Raw genomic sequence first — 19,089 nt, forward strand, 5'->3', positions numbered from 1 at the left:
TAAAGATCCTAAAGTTTTCTCACTGGCCTCTGGGTCATAAAGAAACCACCGCAGGGCTGCGCTCTATTTCCAGCACCGGAGGAACTTCACCTTCAGCCACAAGGCTGGGCCGCGGGATGTAAGGCGCCCGCAGGGGACAGGGGACGGAGCTGCCCTGCCCGCAGACCCGGCTCTGTGCTTTGCCTCGCACAATCCCACTGTCACAAGGCGGGGTCGCTTGAACACAACTACGTTTTAGCCAGCGTTAACAATGGTGCGATCATAAATAACCCTTTCATGCAAATCCGGAGAACAGAATGGCTTTCAACAGAGAAAAGTTGATCGAAATTATAGAACAGGTGACAATTCTGAGACCTGTGTCACACTTAAATTAAGAAGGGGGAAACGTTTTCCTGAAACTCTCAAAAGTGCCCAAACAATACTACTGAGCTTCCGACATAACGGGACTGAGTTTTTTATGTAAGCAAAAGCAAAGCATCAAAGCTTTATGAAGACGAGCTCTTCCTCAACTTTCCCCACACAGTATATGTAGTAACTTAAAAATAACTTCCCCATTGTTACTGGAAATAAATTCTACAATCATGTGTATGCCAGTTCCTGGCATATTTCTGCATCCAGACTCATTAGTCTCCTTAATGGAGCCCATCATTTTTCCAATGGCTTTCTCCTTTCCCTAAACCCTACCCCTGAAATTCTGTAACTTTATATCACATGGCTTCCCTGAGGCACAAAGGTACCAAACTCTATAATTAACTATCGAGGAATGATAAATATGCTCTCTATTTATATTAAAAGGTTTTAATTCTTTTGGGCCACAGTGGGAACCCCCCCGCCCCCAGAAAGCTTACTTAATACTCTGCAGTGTGAACTGTAGCCCTTTTTGCAAAAAGCATAACCAAATAAGGGAAATTTTAAGAGTTGCAGCATGCACGACCCGGCAGCACCGATTGTTAATAAAAAAATTCCAGACTAGAAAAATATTGTGTTGTAACCCCATTCACTCTGAATCTTATTATTTTTTTTTGTAGTAAACAACTGAGAAAATAATACCTATGGGAATACATCACTGGGGGCAAACTTCTGGAAACCTATTCACGAAAGGCATTTCGGTCAGGCCGAGGTGGGGATAACTGGTCAGTAATTTCCTATGAATGCACATGGGGGAGTGGGACTCACCCTGGAATACAGTGTCAAGCAAGACATAAAAACAAAAGTGACCTTTGAGAAGTCACCTTTTCTCAACTATATTACTCTACTTTGGCGAGCTAGTTCTTTAGTCTTACAAAGGAACTTGCTCTCAACTCTGAACAAGAAATCTCAGCCAAAATTGTAAGAGGATCTGACTAGATGTGGCAAAGATGAGCATGGTTTCCTTTTTGCAGACTTGCCCCCCCTCTCTGGTTTCTCAGGCAGGTGGGAGGGGACCCAATGTGGAGGCCAAAGGACAAGATAAAGAGCTGAAGGAGGGTGGTTCACTGTGACCCCTTCCAAGAGTTTGGAATTTATTACCCAAATTTCAACTTGCATTTAGCTCTCCGAGTTTGCTAAAAGTCAGAAACTCTTCAGGTTGGAAGATAATTTTGTTTTGAGGCATATGTTGTATGCAGAATTGCTAAGACTTATATATAGTACTTGAGATGGAAAATTGTAACAGAGTGTAACTTTCTGGAAAAAAAAAATGTTTTTAGATAGGTAAAACTTAGCCTTTCTGGATGGAAGACCATTTGCCTTACAAGATGCTTTTAGGGTGTTAAGAATCCTCAAACCATCTTTTGGCTCTATAGCAAGAAAAGGGCCCGGGTCCCATTTTATGGAGCCCAAAGAATCACAGATTGAAAAGGCACACTCTATCAGTGAAAGCTAATCACTGGAGACTGTCTGGCTAAATCAAGAGGCATTTGATGTATTATTTAGGCAATTTCATTGTTTCCTTTTCTGTCTGCAGGTGGAGTACCCTACACAGAAGAGTAAGTGATTAAGAGGACTGTCGTTGGATTTTCACATCACTTAAAACCTACCAAACAAAAACATCTCACCCTAAACAGCAGTCTTCATGGAAAAGTAAAGCTATTTTATAATTGAGAGGCTGAACTTTTTATAAAGTCAAATCAAGCAGCAGCAATTAAAGAATATAGCTTACCACTTTAAGGAGGACATTCAAAAATGGGTTAGAACAACTGAAAATAGGCAAAATATTTGCCAGGAGAGACAAAGCATGAAAAAAACCAATTCAAGTATGGATATAGTATATTAGAACCATATAAATTAGATATCTCTACAAAGGTTAAAAAATGTAGCATGAATGTGCAGTGGTCAATTTAAGAGGATGTTAACTTAAATAAATACTTGCTCCATGTGGCAGGGATCCAGCTCATCTCAGCCAGCTCTGTCCTGAAGGATCTTTCCATTCTGGGAGCAGTGATATTACAGATACCACACAGAATGAGCACCCAGGAATTATTATTCCAAATGAAATGAAAATAACAGGGGGATGGAGGAGCTCATCTGAAATTTTGATTTAATTATTCCTCAGTAAACACTCATTTGCTCTCTTGAAATCAGGAATTTCAAATTATCTCTGCAGATGTACCACTTGGTGTTGTGTATATCTAATCATTACATTTAAATGTAGTTTGATTTGCAAACATTTTCAAAACTTCCAGGGCTCTGTAAGCTGCAAGGGAAGGTGACAGATGGTGGAAAGGGAGCGAATAAAGACGCCTGTGTCATTGTGATACGTTGCTTTTAGGCTCACAGAAATTTCGTTTTCTTTTTTATTCTTATTTTATTCTTATTTTTTTAAAATATATCTTTATTGATTTCAGAGAGAGGAAGGGAGAGGGAGAGAGAGAGAAACATCAATGATGAGACAGAGTCATTGATCGGCTGCCTCCTGCACGCCCCCCACTGGGGATCAAGCTGGCAACCTGGGCATGTGCCCTGACTGGGAATTGAACTGTGACCTCCTGGACCATAGGTCGATGCTCAACTATTGAGCCATGCCAGCTGGGTTAGTTTTCTTAAGGAAGAAAATAAAAATAAAAAGTTATGAAGCCCCAACAAATAGTTTTAAAAAGTAAAATCTCATTTTTTTTAATACACATATAGTTATTAAATAAGCGACACAACTCTTCTATCTGCAGCCACACTCAGAGACGGCCATGCCTTCATATTTAAACTTGTAGGTGACAACACCTTTATCTAAATAGAGGATGGAGATGGGCTCCAGCTTGGTGGGCACACAGCAGGCTTTGGAAGCCTTCTGGGAATTCTTGCGGTGGACCAAGGCCTGGATAATTGCATGTTTTGTGGTTGTGAGATGCTCTATCAGGGGATAGTTGCAAACACCACGGCATTCATAGGCGTCATATCCAGGTGGGGCAATGATCCACGAGTCCCAGCCAATCTCCTTGAAGTCGATGTAGAGTGGGGTCCTCTGGCAGTAGTTTCCATTGGCATTCCTTCTGATGCGGGCAGTGGAGTCATAGATAATGTTTGACCTCATCTGCAGCAAAGCCTCTTCCCCAGGTCCACTGGAATAATCATCCAGGTTGTCTAGCCCCTGGGTGACCATTTCATTCAGCTCCTCTTTCCGTTCTTTCTCACTGCTTTGGTCATCAGAAAACACAACAAGTAAAGGGACATGCTTATTCTGGCCACTGGTGTCTATTTCCAGGTGTCCCCTGCCAGTGTCCTCGGTTTCATCATGTCTGCTCTCAATGTGGATTTCCAGCTGGTGGGTGGATGAGCCCAACTTTTGCCAACGTCTGATGGCACTGGTGACATCAAAAGTCTCCCACTCATTGCTGGTTCCATAGGTCTCCCCTGACACCAAGACCAGCATGTTTCTTTCCTCATTGTCCTCTGTGTTCTCGAGTACTTCAAAAATGGTAATTTTCCAGTCCACTCCATCATGTATCATGCGATCTTTTTGCACCAGTGTGTACAACCTGAGTTCAGCCATAATGACCTCTTCATGGTGAGGGATGGACACATTGAAGAGGAGAGGGTATTTTCTGAGCCCATTAAAACTGGCTGGTTGGGAAAACAAGTCTTCATTTTTGAAACTCCTGATGATACTGGCAGATGGCATGGAGGTGCGGTCTGTTGCAAATTTGTTGTAGAGTTCCAACATGTACTCTGGTGGGTCAACCTTAGTTGAATCCTGCGTAGGGATGTCAGACAGGTTCAATGTCTTGAGAAACTCATTCTTCATGCTCTGCAGCAGTGTGTCCAAGTCAACGCCATCTTGCTCTGAGAAGGCATCATCGAAGAGGGGCGTGTCTTCTTCCAGAGGCGACTGCTCCAGGCTCATGATGGGGCTGCCAGAAACAAAGTGAGCTGCCAGGCAGAGGAGAGCGCACAACTGCAGGGCCAGAGAACCCATGGCTCTGCTCGAACACCCAGGCCAACCCAGGGAGGTTTAGCTCTCCTGGGTTGTAAGTGGCAATTTTATCTTGTGATGTGTAAATGTCACTGGAGGCAAGTTTGGAAACTCTTCCCCTTTCTCTCCCTCCCCCTACCATTCTTCCTCTTCCCCCCAAAGTCAGGTTGCAGTAATTGGATAACAAAATACCCTTTGGAGCCTAGCCTTTCTTATCTCTCTAGTATAAACGTGTGCACCAGATAAAATCTCATTTTTAATCGCTCTTAAATCTTAAAACAATTTGTTAAGCAAATAAACTTGACGTTATAGTACCTTGGCCATGTTTACTGCTGCAATAATCACCCTCAGTGAATGAATGTTTTTAAAGTTGCTACATTTTAATCAGCTGCACAGTTCTGGCCATGTTTGATGAATATCAAGGACAAAATATACTAGACAAAAATAACAAAAGGCAGACTAAAAAGTTACCGAAAATTCTTTGTTTGAAATGCCAAGGTATTTGGTGAATGTGTGTGTAAGATAATTAAATTCCACCAAAGTTAATAAAAAGAAAACAGAACATATGAATATTTTCTCCCAAAAGAAAAATAAATCAGAAAAAAGGCCCAGATTTCAAAACCACCACCTGTGCCTAAGGTCTCTGGTCCACCAATAACATTTTACAAAGCCGCCCTTTGGTATCTGGTCAGATTCTAGCCTGTTGTATCAAGTATTTCCAGATGTCACACATCTCTCAGGTAACACCTACACCCTGCAGCATGGATCGTGGCATATTATGAGCCAACAACTTTAGAATAAATTTCTTCATTTGTAAAATATGATTTAAAGTTGTGCCCAAGGCTACAAAGGAAAAAAACAAAACAAAACTTGTTTAAAAACCCAAGGTTAAAATAAAAGCATGGCGTTTGAAATCCAATCATCACAAAGATAACGTGGTTATCAGGCAGACTTCAATGCTGCTGCTACTGTCTGGAGCATGCAACACACCATTGGTATCTGTTCAACTCCTAGCATGTTTCATCACTATGCTCCCTCTTTCCTCCCAGCCTCAGGGTGCTCCCTCTTTCCTCCCAGCCTCAGGGTCCCCCCCCCAATAAACAGCATTATAAAAAGGTAAAATCGAGAGTTAGTGGCAAAAATCTTCACAGTAATGTGTTAATAAAGTTGTACATGGCTGTCAAGTCAAGGGCATCAGTCAACAGGACCCTGGAAAATTAATTTGATGCAGTTCTGTTCCCCAGCCAGCTGCGTGGCACAGAAAGGGCAGGCAGCATGAAACGCGTGAGTTCCATGAGGCAGCGGGATCTGAGACCAGTATTTTGCAGACTTCTCTGAGCACACGTGTCCACACGGGGTGAAGGCGTGTGTTGGCGGTCCTGCGTCTACGTAAAACCCGGCCTCACAGCCGAGCCAGAGCGGCACGTACGGGCCCACAGTCCTGCACATGGGACACTCCCTCTCGTTGGCCTCCGTGTCGCTGCGATGGCCCCAGTTGTGGTACCCATGCACATGGCCACAGCTGAGGTAGGCCCAGGGCTGCTTCTCCTCCACCACTTCCTTCCTGTTGATGCTGGGGAAGGCCAGGGTGTTGAGCCCCACAGGGCACTGTGGCCGGGCCGCGTTGATCTCCTGGCGCAGGGCTTCTATGTGTTTCTGAGTTGGGGCATGGAAAAGGCCGTCCGCAGTTCTCCAGAGAAGAGTGGCCCCGCACAGGTCAATAAGGGAGCCATCCTGCAGCACATTGGTCTCACTTTCCACCTAGAACAGTTTGACAGATATGCCTTTAAAAAGCAAAATTCAGTGAGTCACAGACATTCTCTCCCCTCAAAATAAACAAGTCATCTTTGAAGTAAGCACAGGAAGGCAGTTTACCACACTCAAGGCAGGACTGGGGGTGTAGCTGCTTCTCCCTGACCCCGTTTCCCCATTTGAACAATGGATATGATACACATGCCCCACAGGCACAAAGCCCTAAGCACAATCTATCTAGCTGGACGTGTTCAATCAACACAGAGGTAATTTCAGTGAGCACAAAGCTGCTTAGACTTTTATTTTTCCTCCTTAAGTCAATAATATGATTACTCTTTGATCCCATCAGGGACGGGAGATGTCCTACCAGTTCATCCAGTAAAGACCACACTCGTCTAGCCAGAGCCGATCCAGAGACCCCACGGAGCACTGCAATCATGACTGCAGTGTCCAGGTGGCTCCAGGTGACCCCTAGCTTATAAACAATCTATCTTTCATCCTACCCTCCTAAGACCTGGAACAGAACTGTTCAGTGGGAGCCTTCATTTTTGAGAGGATGGCTGGGATAAGCACCAAGGTGCTCACAAGACTGATGAACAGCTGACAAGAGCACAGTTAGGTCAGCAGGAATCTAACTGCTGCCTCCACCTGCCGCATGTGCTTTCTAAGCCCAGGGTGCAAGACCAATGAAATCTCACCCCTATCCTGCACAGCCTTGCTCCTTAGCAGTGGGAGTCAGACGAGCTCCAGCTGAAGGTTAGTAAGGTGTTGCAAGTGCTATGCGAGGCAACATCACCACAGTGGGGCCCTGAGTGTGGACTCTGGAGCCCACTGCCTGGGTGTGAATCCTGGCTTGGTCACTTCCTAGCCCTGTGACCTTGGGCAGTTAAAGTCGCAGTATGGCCCGGCCGGGCATGGCTCAGCGGTTGAGCGTCGACCTGGGATCCAGGCGATCAGGGTTCGATTCCTGGTCAGGGCACATGCCCGGGTTGTGGGCTCAATCAATGAATCTCTCATCATTGATGTTTCTATCTCTCTCTCTCTCTCCCTTTCCTCTCTCTGGAATCAATAAAGACATATTAAAAAAAAAAAAAAAAGTCACAGTATGTCAGTTTCCTCTTCTGTAAAATGTAGGTTAGGGGAATGTGAGGGTTAAAAGAGTTATTACAAATGAAGTGCTTAGAACAATGCCTGGCATGCAGTAAGCATTGTGTAAACGTTTGTTACTGTTACTCTGATGATGTCAAGTCAGAAATGGTTTCTAAAAGGTCTTCCTTGAACAGAGATTGGAAAAAGATATAGTCAAGAGTCAGCAGGTGGGAGAGGAGGCATGAAAAGGCCAAACACCTCATGCATCAAGGAACAAGGAGTTCAACGAGGTTCAGGAGGTAGCTGACGTAGCTGGGTGGGGCCATCACAGGATGTGGGGGAGGGCAGGACAAGAGGCCCAGGTTGGAGAGGTCGGTTGGCGTTGGTGCCCGAAGGGAGTCAATGAGGAGTTTTAGGAAGCTATGAAAGAACAGATTTGCCTTTCCAAAAGGTCCTTCCAGAAGTGTGGAAGATGGGCTGGATGGGTGTAAGACTGGAGGTGGGAAAAGTACTGGCTTCACTGTCTATGTAGAACAGGACTTTCCTTGAACAGACGATCTAGAAGTGGTAGGTTTTGGGGAGAAGAGAGTGAGGTCAGTTTTGGGTGTGCGGGCTCTGCGGGCCACGTAGAGTGTCTGTTGTGTAATGCCAGAAGGCACGTGGGACTGCAGCCTCTGAGACAGATGTGGCTCAGAGAAGCACATCTGGGACTTGTCAGCATCTAAGTGAAGCCCTAGAATGGATGAGACTGCCCAGCAGGGTCCCTGGGAGGGCAGGGAGACCGAAGAAGAGCCAGGGCATCCCCACTAAGGCTGGGGTGCAGGAAAAGAATCATGTAAGGGGAAGAGAGTTATGAGAAGATCAGGAATTTTGTCATTCTCTGGCTCAAAGGATTGTGCTGGCACCCCACTGCCGTCAGGATGAAGCCCAAACTTTTTAATATTCACAATATGGCCAACTTGACCTCTGCTGTTGTAGCAAACTGTGAAACAGGGCTGGCTGCTCCAGGCTGAGTGCACAGAGCTCGAGTCTATGAATACACCAAGCTGGACTGTCCACAGGTGTGCACAAGCATGTCCTTTGAGTAGAGCTGCGCACCCCACCCCACATTACCCCTCTCTTGGCGAACCCTGACTCAACATTTGGGATGTCACTGATTTAGAATGTAGAGCTACTGCGTGGAAGAAGCAGGACTGGAACCTGTGGCCTGCCTTTGGAACCACTAATATATAGTGGCTGCCCAAACAGTAATCCGTTTCCCTCTTATTTGTTATTTCTTATGTGCTGCCACTATCTGTGAACAAAATGAGTAGCTTTTCTCCAGAATACAGTGTGTGGGGAGCAGAATGGTAAAGATGCCACTGTACAGAGGCTGGGGAAGGACTTTTATTAAACTCTACAAAAATAAAAGTGCAAGGAGGAGGCACAAGGAATAGACAGGGTTGTGAACGTGAAAGACAGTTACAACCTAATGGCCCTAAAATATCAATGGCTAAGTTTGGAGAAGGGAATTCAAATCCCCATCTGCCACTTAAGAGCTGAGCAAGCCCTGACTTCCTCATCTATAAATAGTAACAATAACAACACTGACTTCATAGGGTTGCTTTCAGTGATATGTGAGAGAGAATTAACACAGCACTTGTGTAGTAACAGTTTTCTTTTTAATTTTTAAAAAAATCCTCACCGGAGAACATACTTAGACAGAGGAAGGGAGAGAGAGAGAGAGATACACTGACATGAGAGAGAAACATCGATCAACTGCCTTCCGAGCCCCCAACCCAGGTATGTGCCCTGACCGGGAATCAAAACCACCACCTTTCGGGGCACAGAAGGAAGTTCAACCAACTGAGCCACATCGGCCAGGTAACCCTATGGGTATTTTTATAATTTCACCTAAAATTAGGTAAGCAAATCAACTTAACTGAATTTAACTAATTTTATACAAAGCCAATATGGTTTAATAAAATATCTCAAATATAATTTGATAAAATACTCAAGAGTCTACTGGAGCCGTATGATAAATGTTACCATGTTACCATTAACCAGGCAAATGAGCAGGACACAAGTCACAGTTCATTTGCCCCTTTATTTACTCAGGGGTTTAAGCTCCTGAAAAAAATATTTCCCCCACACTTAATTATGGGGATCAAGTACGAAGGACCAAGGGGCTCATCATGTGCTGTAATAATGAGCAACTGTGGTGACTTCTTGTTAAAAACAGAATATACTGATATTAATACAAAACCCTCTCTACCAGGGGGCCTCGACTGTTGTCATAACAAATATTCTGGACTCCTAGCTTACCACTCTAGTCTCCATATTCCCATATTAAGTTACAAATGATACCTTCAGATAGACACAATTTATATCAACTGCTACCATCAACATGTACAAGACCAAAGAGTCACACACTGGAATGGAAGTGCAAAGAATCAGCAAGTTTCTATCTCGGACAGAGACAAACTGCTCTCCAAGTTAACAAGCGGGGGTCACAGGGAGTATGGATCCCTTCATCCCCACGGTGTCACAAGTCCAAAATCAGACAGACAGAAACTGGAAACCTTTATTGTTGGCTGGGTCAGTCGTATGTGATCAAATAGTACAGCACAGCTTTACGTAGATCTGAGCATCACTTAAAGGGAAAGCTTTAAAATTAGTCTATATTTAATGCAATCCATTCACACAAGCTATTTTGGAGCTGTTTCAGTAGCACTGTAGACTTCTCCGGCATATGGTAGAAGTGTGAGCTGGGTCACTACACAATTATCAGAGTGGGCAAGACAAGCATCCAGGATGTGCCCTCCTGGACAAACAAGCCCTTCCTGCATTGCTGCATATGATTTATATTTACCCAGGAGGCAACTGTTCTGGTGTGAACCATCTCAGGTGAGAGCCAGGTGTGACTCCCCATAAGACCATACTGAGTGGGGGCTAGGAGTCCAGACTCTCAATCAGGGGGACCCGAGTTTCAATCCAATTTGGTGCCACCTTCTAACTCTGGGACATTGGGCAATATTTAACCTCTCTGTGCCATACCTTCCTCCCTCATCCATATAATGGGGACAATTCCACTTCCCCCTGTGGAGACGTGTAGATTAAATTAGGAGCTAATGATGGCTCTGAAATGTTGATGCAGTGCCTACAATCACAACCTTTCACTGACTTCTCACTGTTGCTGTGAGAATGACTAATAACCAGTCTGGCCAGCCTAGGTCAGTGCTGTGTAACATTATCTGATGATAGGAGACAAGAAGTTATTTGGAAAAACTGCTTTCAGATTCTCTTCCTTATTTACAATCTCTTTTAAAAGTGTTTAGACAAAGTTTACTGAATTTACTTGGCCTTTCTTAGAAAATATTTCTCATCTTTACTCAGCTATGATGCTCCAAGACCTGGCTTTATCATCAAACAAAGAAGCTGTACCTATAGCTGAATAATGGTATAAAAGAGAAATTTTAAAATTTCCCTGAAAATAAACAGCCAGTAAAGAAAAGCAAACCAAGTTAGTAAAACAGTTCCCCATCTTCTTTTTCCATCTTAAAAATATTTCTCTCTGAAAAATGCTATATCAATCCTCTATTTCCCTGTATTTTTTCCATGGAAGTCCCTTTGATGAAAATATTTGTTTCTCTTGTTCTAGCTTCTATCTAACAATGAAAAGTACTAGAGTGGAAAATTTACTAAGAACCTTTAGATGACTGGATAAAAAAGCTGTGTACATTTATACAATAGACTACTACTCAGCTGTAAAAAGAAGGAAATCTTACCTTTTGCGACAGCATAGATGGACCTGGAGGATATTATGCTAAGTGAAATAAGGCACTCAGAGAAAGACAAGTACCATGTGATCTCATTGTGGAATCTAATCAACAAAATTAACAAAAAAAAACCCAGAAACAGAAGCATAGATACATAAAACAGACTGACAGATGTCAGAGGGAAGGGGGGTTGGGTGATAAAAGGTGAAGGGATTAAGCAAAAATATCTATCTACCTACCTATGTATATATATGACACACAGACAGGCACAACAATGGTGCTGGCCAGAGGGAAAGGGGTGGGGGAAGGTGGAGGTGGGCAAAGAAGATAAGTGGGGACAGAGAGAGACTTGACTTTGGGTGGTGAGTACACGATGCAGTGTGCACATGATGTTCTGTTGAGTTGTGCACTTGAAACGTGTATGGTTTTGTGAACCAATGTCACCCCAATAAATTCAAATAAAAAAAAGAACCTTGTGTGCTGTGCCCCACAGCTACAGCAAGATCAGAAACCCACAGCTTCTCATTTAAGGTATTATAATCATTCTCCATAGAAGAAAGGGTTAAAGGACCAATTGCTTTAGGGCATTTGGGATTAGTAGTAATAGTTCCAGGAAAATATTAACACACCAAGTCAATGCACTATATGAATTACTTCAAGCGAAAAGCAGTAGTTACATTTTGGTGAGTTATATAGGGAATTATGTATTAATTCCTTACTATAGACTAAAAAAAAAAGCTAACTTAATTATGTTTTAGTTCCAGAAAGCCTAATAAATAATTCTGTAAATCACAATTTTCACTAATTAGTCCTAGACTGTTTAGGATTTTTCCAAATTAATAAACTTTTACACTAAAATTAAGTTTTCTTTTTAAAGTGAATTTAAGTGGATTTTTGTGGTGAAGGATATAATGAAAGATTATGCTCTCAGGTTGTAAGGAGCAAAAGATAATTTCTTCCGCCATGAGAGAAGCTTAACTGTTAAAGGACATAAGGCACTTCCCTCTTGCTTTCAGAACTGTTGCCCTCCTGGTCAGAGGTGCCCAGCACTCACACCGGCACAGAGGCTCTGAGTTGCAGGGGAGGAAAAGGGCAGTCCCTGATTAGGTTTTTATAGTCCGCTGCGTTTTTCAAAGTGAAGTCTACTTACCAGCTTTCCTCTCTGCTGGGCCGACCTGGTTTCTCGCAAGGTGTACACATCTCCACAGACGGAGATCTCACGCCAGACCCCGGGCTGGGACTCCTCAGTGAAACCCCCTCTGGGGTGCATCACCAGGACCCCGTTTGTAGTGAGCCCATCCATGTGGCCATCGGGGTTTTTCCATTTTGCTGCCTTTTCCTGGAGAGCAGAAAAAGCATGCTAAATGAAGGGATTCTAGAATCTCTTTAAAATATTGGGTAGGAGCAAAGGGGAGGAAAGTGGTGAATTTTCATTTTCTATTTAAAGCTAATAATCAGAAGCATAAAATATGCAATTAGCCCAACAATATGAAAGAAGTGGTAAAATGGATGACTTGGGAGCTTAAAAACAAAATAACCTGATGCCTAGGCCTCTCCCTCAGAGATTCTTTTTCATCCCCGCACCCCACCCCCTCAGGTGATTCCAGAATCTGGTGTGAATTCTTCAGTTTATTTCTGCAGTGCTTTCATCTCATTATCTAAAGATGCTTTGTATGAACTCATTATCAGGGAAATGTGCAGAAGAAGGGAAAATATTTATATTAAACATACAAAATTTCAACAAATGTGAAGCCAACAATTTGCGGCTACTATGTTTTCATCAGAATCAGTATTGACATCCTCACAGGTGGCTTGATATAATGGCAGGACCGACACTTGGGTGACTGCACCACATTGATTTCACTCTTCTCTCCTGGGGACAGAGTCAGATATTGTTCACGTAACTCGGGTAAACCCTGATTACGATAAGCCAGTTATGATGATCTCAGCCCCTTGCCAATGACTGTTCAGGGGTGGGCATGTGGCTGAGTTCTGGCCAATGGGACCTTAGTGAGTCTTCCGAGAGGCTTCCTGGAAAGGTAGGTTTCTTTGCTCTACAAAGAGACAAGGGATAAACAGTGCATCTGCACCTCTTCTTCAGCAGGGGATGTGTGGTAGCATAAGAGCCATTTCTCACCCACGAGAAGACCTTGCCCGAGGAAGCTAATGTACCCAGTGAGGCGGGGGCAAGACAAAGAACCTGGTCTCTCAGGTCACAGAACCGCCGAATTAACCAACCCTGCAGCTGGCCTTCTTTGGCACTTCTTGTGATGTGGGATAATACATTTTTGTTATGGTTTAGGCCATTTGGGTGTTTTTATTTGCCCTACAAAAATGTCCAGATTCAAAAAGGAACTATATGAAAACTGGATCCTCACTAAAACTTTTGGGTTCAATTTACATGAAAACCCTATGAAGGAGAGATTTTTAATGTTTTGCTTTCTGTGGTATCACATCTATAACCCAATATGGAGCACAGCAAACAGTCAATTTCTGAATGGACAAATAATTAACATATTCCTTTGAACCCTAATTATCTATATTTGACCACTTATTTTTCCCTATGAAAATGAACTCCTTAAAACTACCATAAGTACATTCTGCATGATGTTAAGAGATATACTTTAAAAACTAATTACTGTACATATTATAATTACTATAGCAAATAAAACAATAAGTAATGAAAACAATTTTCAGACTTTTAATAACAGCTTTTCAAACTGGCCATCTGAAAACAAAAATTTCAAAATTTAACTAGAGGCATCACGTAAATCAAATGTTTGGTTACAGTTACATGTCATATATGATAATGGTGTTTTTCTTGAAACAAGGTACTTATTAATAGTACTTACTCCAAGAAATATGTTTTTGGAAGAGTCAAATCCGGCTGCAAATATCCGTGCTGTATAAGGCTCGTTCCTGTCACAGACGATCCTGCAGGCAAACCTGGATATGGTGCTCTGTGTAATCTGGGCTTCGTCACTGTTCTGACCGCCAGAAACCGTGTCTGTGACGACGAAGTCAATAGGGCTCTCGGTTGATCTGCCCACCTAAGTAAATCAAAACACTCCTAACTCATTTGAAAAATATCATGTCACCATAATTTGCTCAAATGGGGTGAGTGTTCAGGATTCTTGTAACATTCATTATCTCTGCTTTGGAGGTCAGAAATTAAGGAAAAAGTTCAGTTCTGCTCCTTTTATTGTTGAACTAAGGAGATTTTATGGTAACCAACCATCAGATTCTAAATGTTAGAAGAAAAGCTCCAGTTTCTATTCTGGAGGAAGAGATCTTACCCCAAACAGACTGCATATCTTGAATCAGACAGGAGCATTACTTTTATGGCAAATCGTGTGTGTGTGCGCGCGCGCATGCATGTGTGTGTGCTTCCAGGTGGGAAAAAACAAGATTTTAAAGGAAGACAACAAAAAACAAACTCTAGCCCCCATTTCTGTCCAGCTCCAGGGACTGGCTGTGCCCACTAAGTCAATCCACCAGGGACTCATAGCACAGAGCAAGGACAGCCCTAATCCAGACATAAGATCAAATACCTGTTACCATTTCTCAATGTAAGAAGTTTGGATGCAATCAAATCAAAGATTTTAAAAGCTGACCTTAACATTTCAATTTGAGGTTTTTAAAAAAACTCTCTTGGGAAAGTCTAAAAAGTTGCCAGTAATATTATATTGGCTTTCTTTCCTTGGTAAGTTTAAATGCTGTCAGAAAGAATATATTTCATTGGCCAGATCTTACAGTCCTAACAAAGCTTTTTATATTCAATAAATCCAAATAAGGAAGGTATAACTTTGTCCTGTGAGGAAGGAGAAGTATTTGTTTAAAAATAAGAAATCTCAAGATACAATAGTAAAATGTTTATGTAATAATGTTCTATGAATCTCTAACTGGAAAACAGTGATAAATGTTACATATGCCAAAGAGACTTCTTAACTTAAAATCATTTATACGTAAATGAATCATTTCTCGCTAAACATATTAATGTTCTAAAAATAGTGACTTTGATTTTGAAGCTGCCAATGAGAGGAACACAGATGTATACATGTAAGGTCCCCAAAAGTTAATTTCCCAGGTTTCTTTACCCTGATTTCAAAATTCTATCTAAAACATAAGCAATGCAATACACTTTTTATCCAAATGCATAAAAGGGAACAGTATTACTATATCTTACATAATTTAGCTCTGCTTGTTTCCTGGAACAATATTAAATTTCTTTTGTAAATCTCATATATACATTCTCATGCATACTCTATCTCAAACCAACCAACAACGGACATCTACTTTCTCGTTTACAAACCTTAATTTCTTGTTCTAATGAAATGTGCCTGGAATAAACTAAACCACTGGGCACACTGAAACTCATCAACTTAACTAGATGCATATTGCCTGAATGTATGCATTTCAGGTTTAGAAAACCTATAAGTTGTTTAAAAATGTAACATAAAATGTAAATTAGAGATATTACAAAATCATATCATCATACAATTCATCTTTCTGAAGTTGCAGAATCTTCTCCCTGCTAGATTCAAGTTAAAGCTGAGTGTGTAGTCAGAAGCTCTGATTTAGACTGCTCCAATTTTTTTAAAGCCCTTTTTTAAGCTATTCTCTTAGCTACTTTCAAGTATATAATCAGCATTAACTATAGTCACCATGCAGCACTATATCCTCCAAATTTATTCATCTTACACCTGGAAGTTTGCACTGTTTGACCAACATCCCCCACCGCCTTCCCCAACCCCTGGTAACCAACCACCATTCTTCTGTTTCTATGATTTTGATTTTTTTAAAGGTTCCACATGTAAGTGATGTTATACAGTATTTATCTCTCTCTGTCTGACTTATTTTACTTTAAAACGCTTTTATTCAATTAAAGAAGTAACAAATACTTACGCAAAGTATTTCACAAATATAAGAATGTGAAAAGGAGAAAATAAAGGCTACTCCAAACTCAGAAACAAACCTGAACTTCTGTTCCAATGAAGCTTAGGAGTAAAATGGGAAAAGTTCTAAAATTGCCTGGTCACCAAACAAAAGCCAGAGTTCTCACAACGACAGTCTCTGATCTAATTTCTGCCACCTCCATGGTAGAGGGTAATGCCTTTTAGGTTCTGTTAGAAGCTCAAAGCTAAAACCACACTCTAGTAAAATGTCAATCATGGCTCCTTGTGTACAGAGATTATTCTTTTCAAGAAAGGCCATTCTGATTTTGTCCCAATGTATTAAATTAATGTCCTGATGAATTAACTGAAATTGACTGCAATACGTGGCATTTTATTCCAACTGGAACATACTGCTAGGATCAATTATTTCAAGTCATGATACTTATCTGGCTGGTCATATAAGATTTGTTTATCAATTCACTTCCACTTAAATCTAACCTACAGCGCTAGTATAATTTCCTCTGTATGAAACAAACTTCAGGGTGCTTTTGCCAGAAAAAAAACAGAGCCACTTTCCTGCTGAAAACTCACCCACTGTGGAAAACTTGGATCCTGCCCTTTCTTTTGTTTACTGGATCAACTCTACATTATTTTAAGGGAAGTACTGTAGATAAGCCAAGGTGTTTCTGAATTTCATCTCATATTCATATAGTGCTGACATTCATATAGTAGCCATAGGGAGAATTTTAATCCCTATTGCTGATACTCACAGACACAGCATCATTCAGCACTTTAAATTTTAACATAAATGAGAAAAGTTGGGGTTTGCCTGGTTGTCGGTCGAAGTCAGTACAGGTAAGATAGTAAGAATGGGAGCACCTGAAAGGGCCTCCCTCCAGTTTCCCAGACCAACCCTTCCTATGTCCTTGCACCTATAACATTATTTGGCTTCCCCCCTATAACAAGAATGAAATACTGCAGCTGCTATTCAAGACCAATCTCTCCACTGATGCCTGAGATCCCAATATTCTCTACCTCCTAAGGATTTTGCTCCCGATATTTTCTCCTGCCTCCTCTCTCCCCTGAATCATCAATTTCTTTGTTGAGACTGGATCATGCCATCAGCTATCAAACACATCCTGAAGCTTCTCACACTGTGCCTCTGTGGAGTAAAGAACCTGTGTTTTTGTTTTTTAAATTTCAATTTGCCATGAATACCTTATAAAAATATAATAAAAATGAGTATTAGACCTGTTTTGATGTTTCAGGAATACCAAACTGCTATAAGTTTCCAATGTCCTACTCATCTCACTCTGTACTGTTAACAGACATTTCGCTGCTCTGCTGAGTAGTTTGAGTAGCAGTGCTCTAGACTAGTCTCATATTTAAAAAACTTTCCTTTGCCTGCAAGGAGCCCTCAAGCTATTGGCTCATTTCTCTGATTCACTTAACAGCAATACTTCTTTAAAATACTGTCACTAGTTACTACCTCTATTTCCTTACTCATTCCCTTAACTTGTCTCCTCAACCCACTCCCACTGAGCTTCCCTCCCAGTGGCTCTACTGAAACCTCTCTTGCTGAGGGTTCCAGGGCTTATACTCAGCCGGCAGATCCTGGCACATCTGTACCTAGTATTCAAATAATGAAACCCTTCCAGGCTAGTTGGTAAATAACTCCCTTCCCTTCTCTTTCTGTTCTCTCCCTGGATAATCTCATTGAATCCCATTTATTAACCATAAAGCCCCGATCTCTCCCCCACGCTTCAGACGAGCACACTCAGTGTCCACTTGGATGTCTAACAAGCATCTTAAATGTAACACATTCCAGACAGAACCTGGATTCCCTTCTTCAATCCCTAGATTCCCTATGTCAATGACTGACATCCAATTTGCTCAAGCTAAAAATCAATACCTAAGAATTACCCTTGATACTTTCATTCACACCCATGTTTAACCTTGTTTAAATCCTGTCAACACTACCTCCAAAACACATCTTTCCCCACCTTAGTTCCAGTTACCATCAGCTCTTTCTTGGATTGCATTACCTTGGTAAGCCTCCAAACTGGTCTTCCAGTTTCACACTGGCCTCCTACATTCTCCTCTGTACAGTGTAGTTGGAGATATTTTTTGAAAACACAAATCAGGTTATACCTCTCTCTTGCTTAAAATCCTCCAATGGCTTCTCCCAAACTCCTAAAATAAAACCCAAGTTCTTTACTTGGCCTAAAGGCCTTACCTCTCCTGCCTCTGCCTACCTTTCCAAGGTCATCTCATTTCATTTCCCTCCTCCTTCACTCAGCTCCTGCCTTGGGGACTTGGCCCTCTGCCTGGAATGCCTGCATGTTTGTGGTCTTTTGCCTCCTCTAGAATGTACGCTCCAGGAGAGGGAAGCCTTAGCTTACTATGTATAGGAACTAGATGAGTATCTGGCACGTAGTAGTACACACTCAAGAAATGAAATTGATGAATGGAGGATTATGACTGAGCCTAATCGCTGTGACATAAACACACCTACACTTGTTTTAAGAAACTATTGAAAAAATGTTGATATTCTTAAACAATTTTCTCAACTATATAGATGCTAATGTTACCATCTAAAACTACTTAGAGATTTTCTTCGGTAGAACGGAAAGAAAAACCATTTGGAATATTATTAAATGAAATGGCATAAAGAGTAAAACCATTTAATATTTTGTCTAAATTTGATAATAAATCTTACTTCTGAGTTCAAACTAGCACTTATATGTCTATACCTATGACTATGATGATGGCTCTATCCATCTATTTATCTATAATTGTTTAGTGGTTTTTAAAAAAATAGCTAACACATTCACATGATTCAAAAAATCAGAAAGTATGAAGTACTTCCCTGTATACCACCTGCCTGGTCCTCTTCCCCACAAAGGCAAGTGCTTCACTTGCTACATATAGGCATTACTTAGACATTTAATTATACTAACTTAATACTTAATGATCAACATGCTATTTAAATTTTAATATATTTAATAACATTATTTACCTTATTAACACTCAACATTAAGTAATCTTAATTGAATATAATACCATCAATGACTCAATATATTTAATAGTATTAATATTTAATTCTTTAAATATGCTTGGAACTCTTTCTATGTCTGCATGTAGAGCTTTTTCTTATTTTGTTTTATAGCCTTGGAGGCCCCGACTGTATGGCTGTCCTCTAATTCACAGA

The 19,089-nt window shown here is 41.4% G+C and overlaps 1 protein-coding gene and 1 pseudogene across 2 annotated transcripts in view; both read right to left on the reverse strand.

Moving 5' to 3' along the window:
• Nucleotides 1–3,041: 3,041 nt before the first annotated feature.
• On the reverse strand, nucleotides 3,042–4,654 carry LOC107525895 (bone morphogenetic protein 10 pseudogene; annotated as a pseudogene).
• An 89-nt stretch (nucleotides 4,655–4,743) lies between these two features.
• Nucleotides 4,744–19,089, reverse strand: part of PELI2 (pellino E3 ubiquitin protein ligase family member 2) — a 153,958-nt gene continuing 139,612 nt past the window's right edge. For both annotated transcript variants that reach the window (XM_087820266.1, XM_087820263.1), the window contains 3 exons: nucleotides 13,836–14,033; nucleotides 12,134–12,322; nucleotides 4,744–6,145 (listed from right to left, as the gene is read on the reverse strand). In XM_087820266.1, the coding sequence (XP_087676392.1) occupies nucleotides 5,579–6,145; nucleotides 12,134–12,322; nucleotides 13,836–14,033 (954 nt within the window). In that variant the 3' untranslated portion in view covers nucleotides 4,744–5,578. The remainder of the gene's footprint in view (nucleotides 6,146–12,133; nucleotides 12,323–13,835; nucleotides 14,034–19,089) is intronic.

Source organism: Miniopterus natalensis, chromosome 1 (assembly GCF_054644295.1).
Source record: "Miniopterus natalensis isolate mMinNat1 chromosome 1, mMinNat1.hap1, whole genome shotgun sequence".
Lineage (NCBI taxonomy): Eukaryota > Metazoa > Chordata > Mammalia > Chiroptera > Miniopteridae > Miniopterus > Miniopterus natalensis.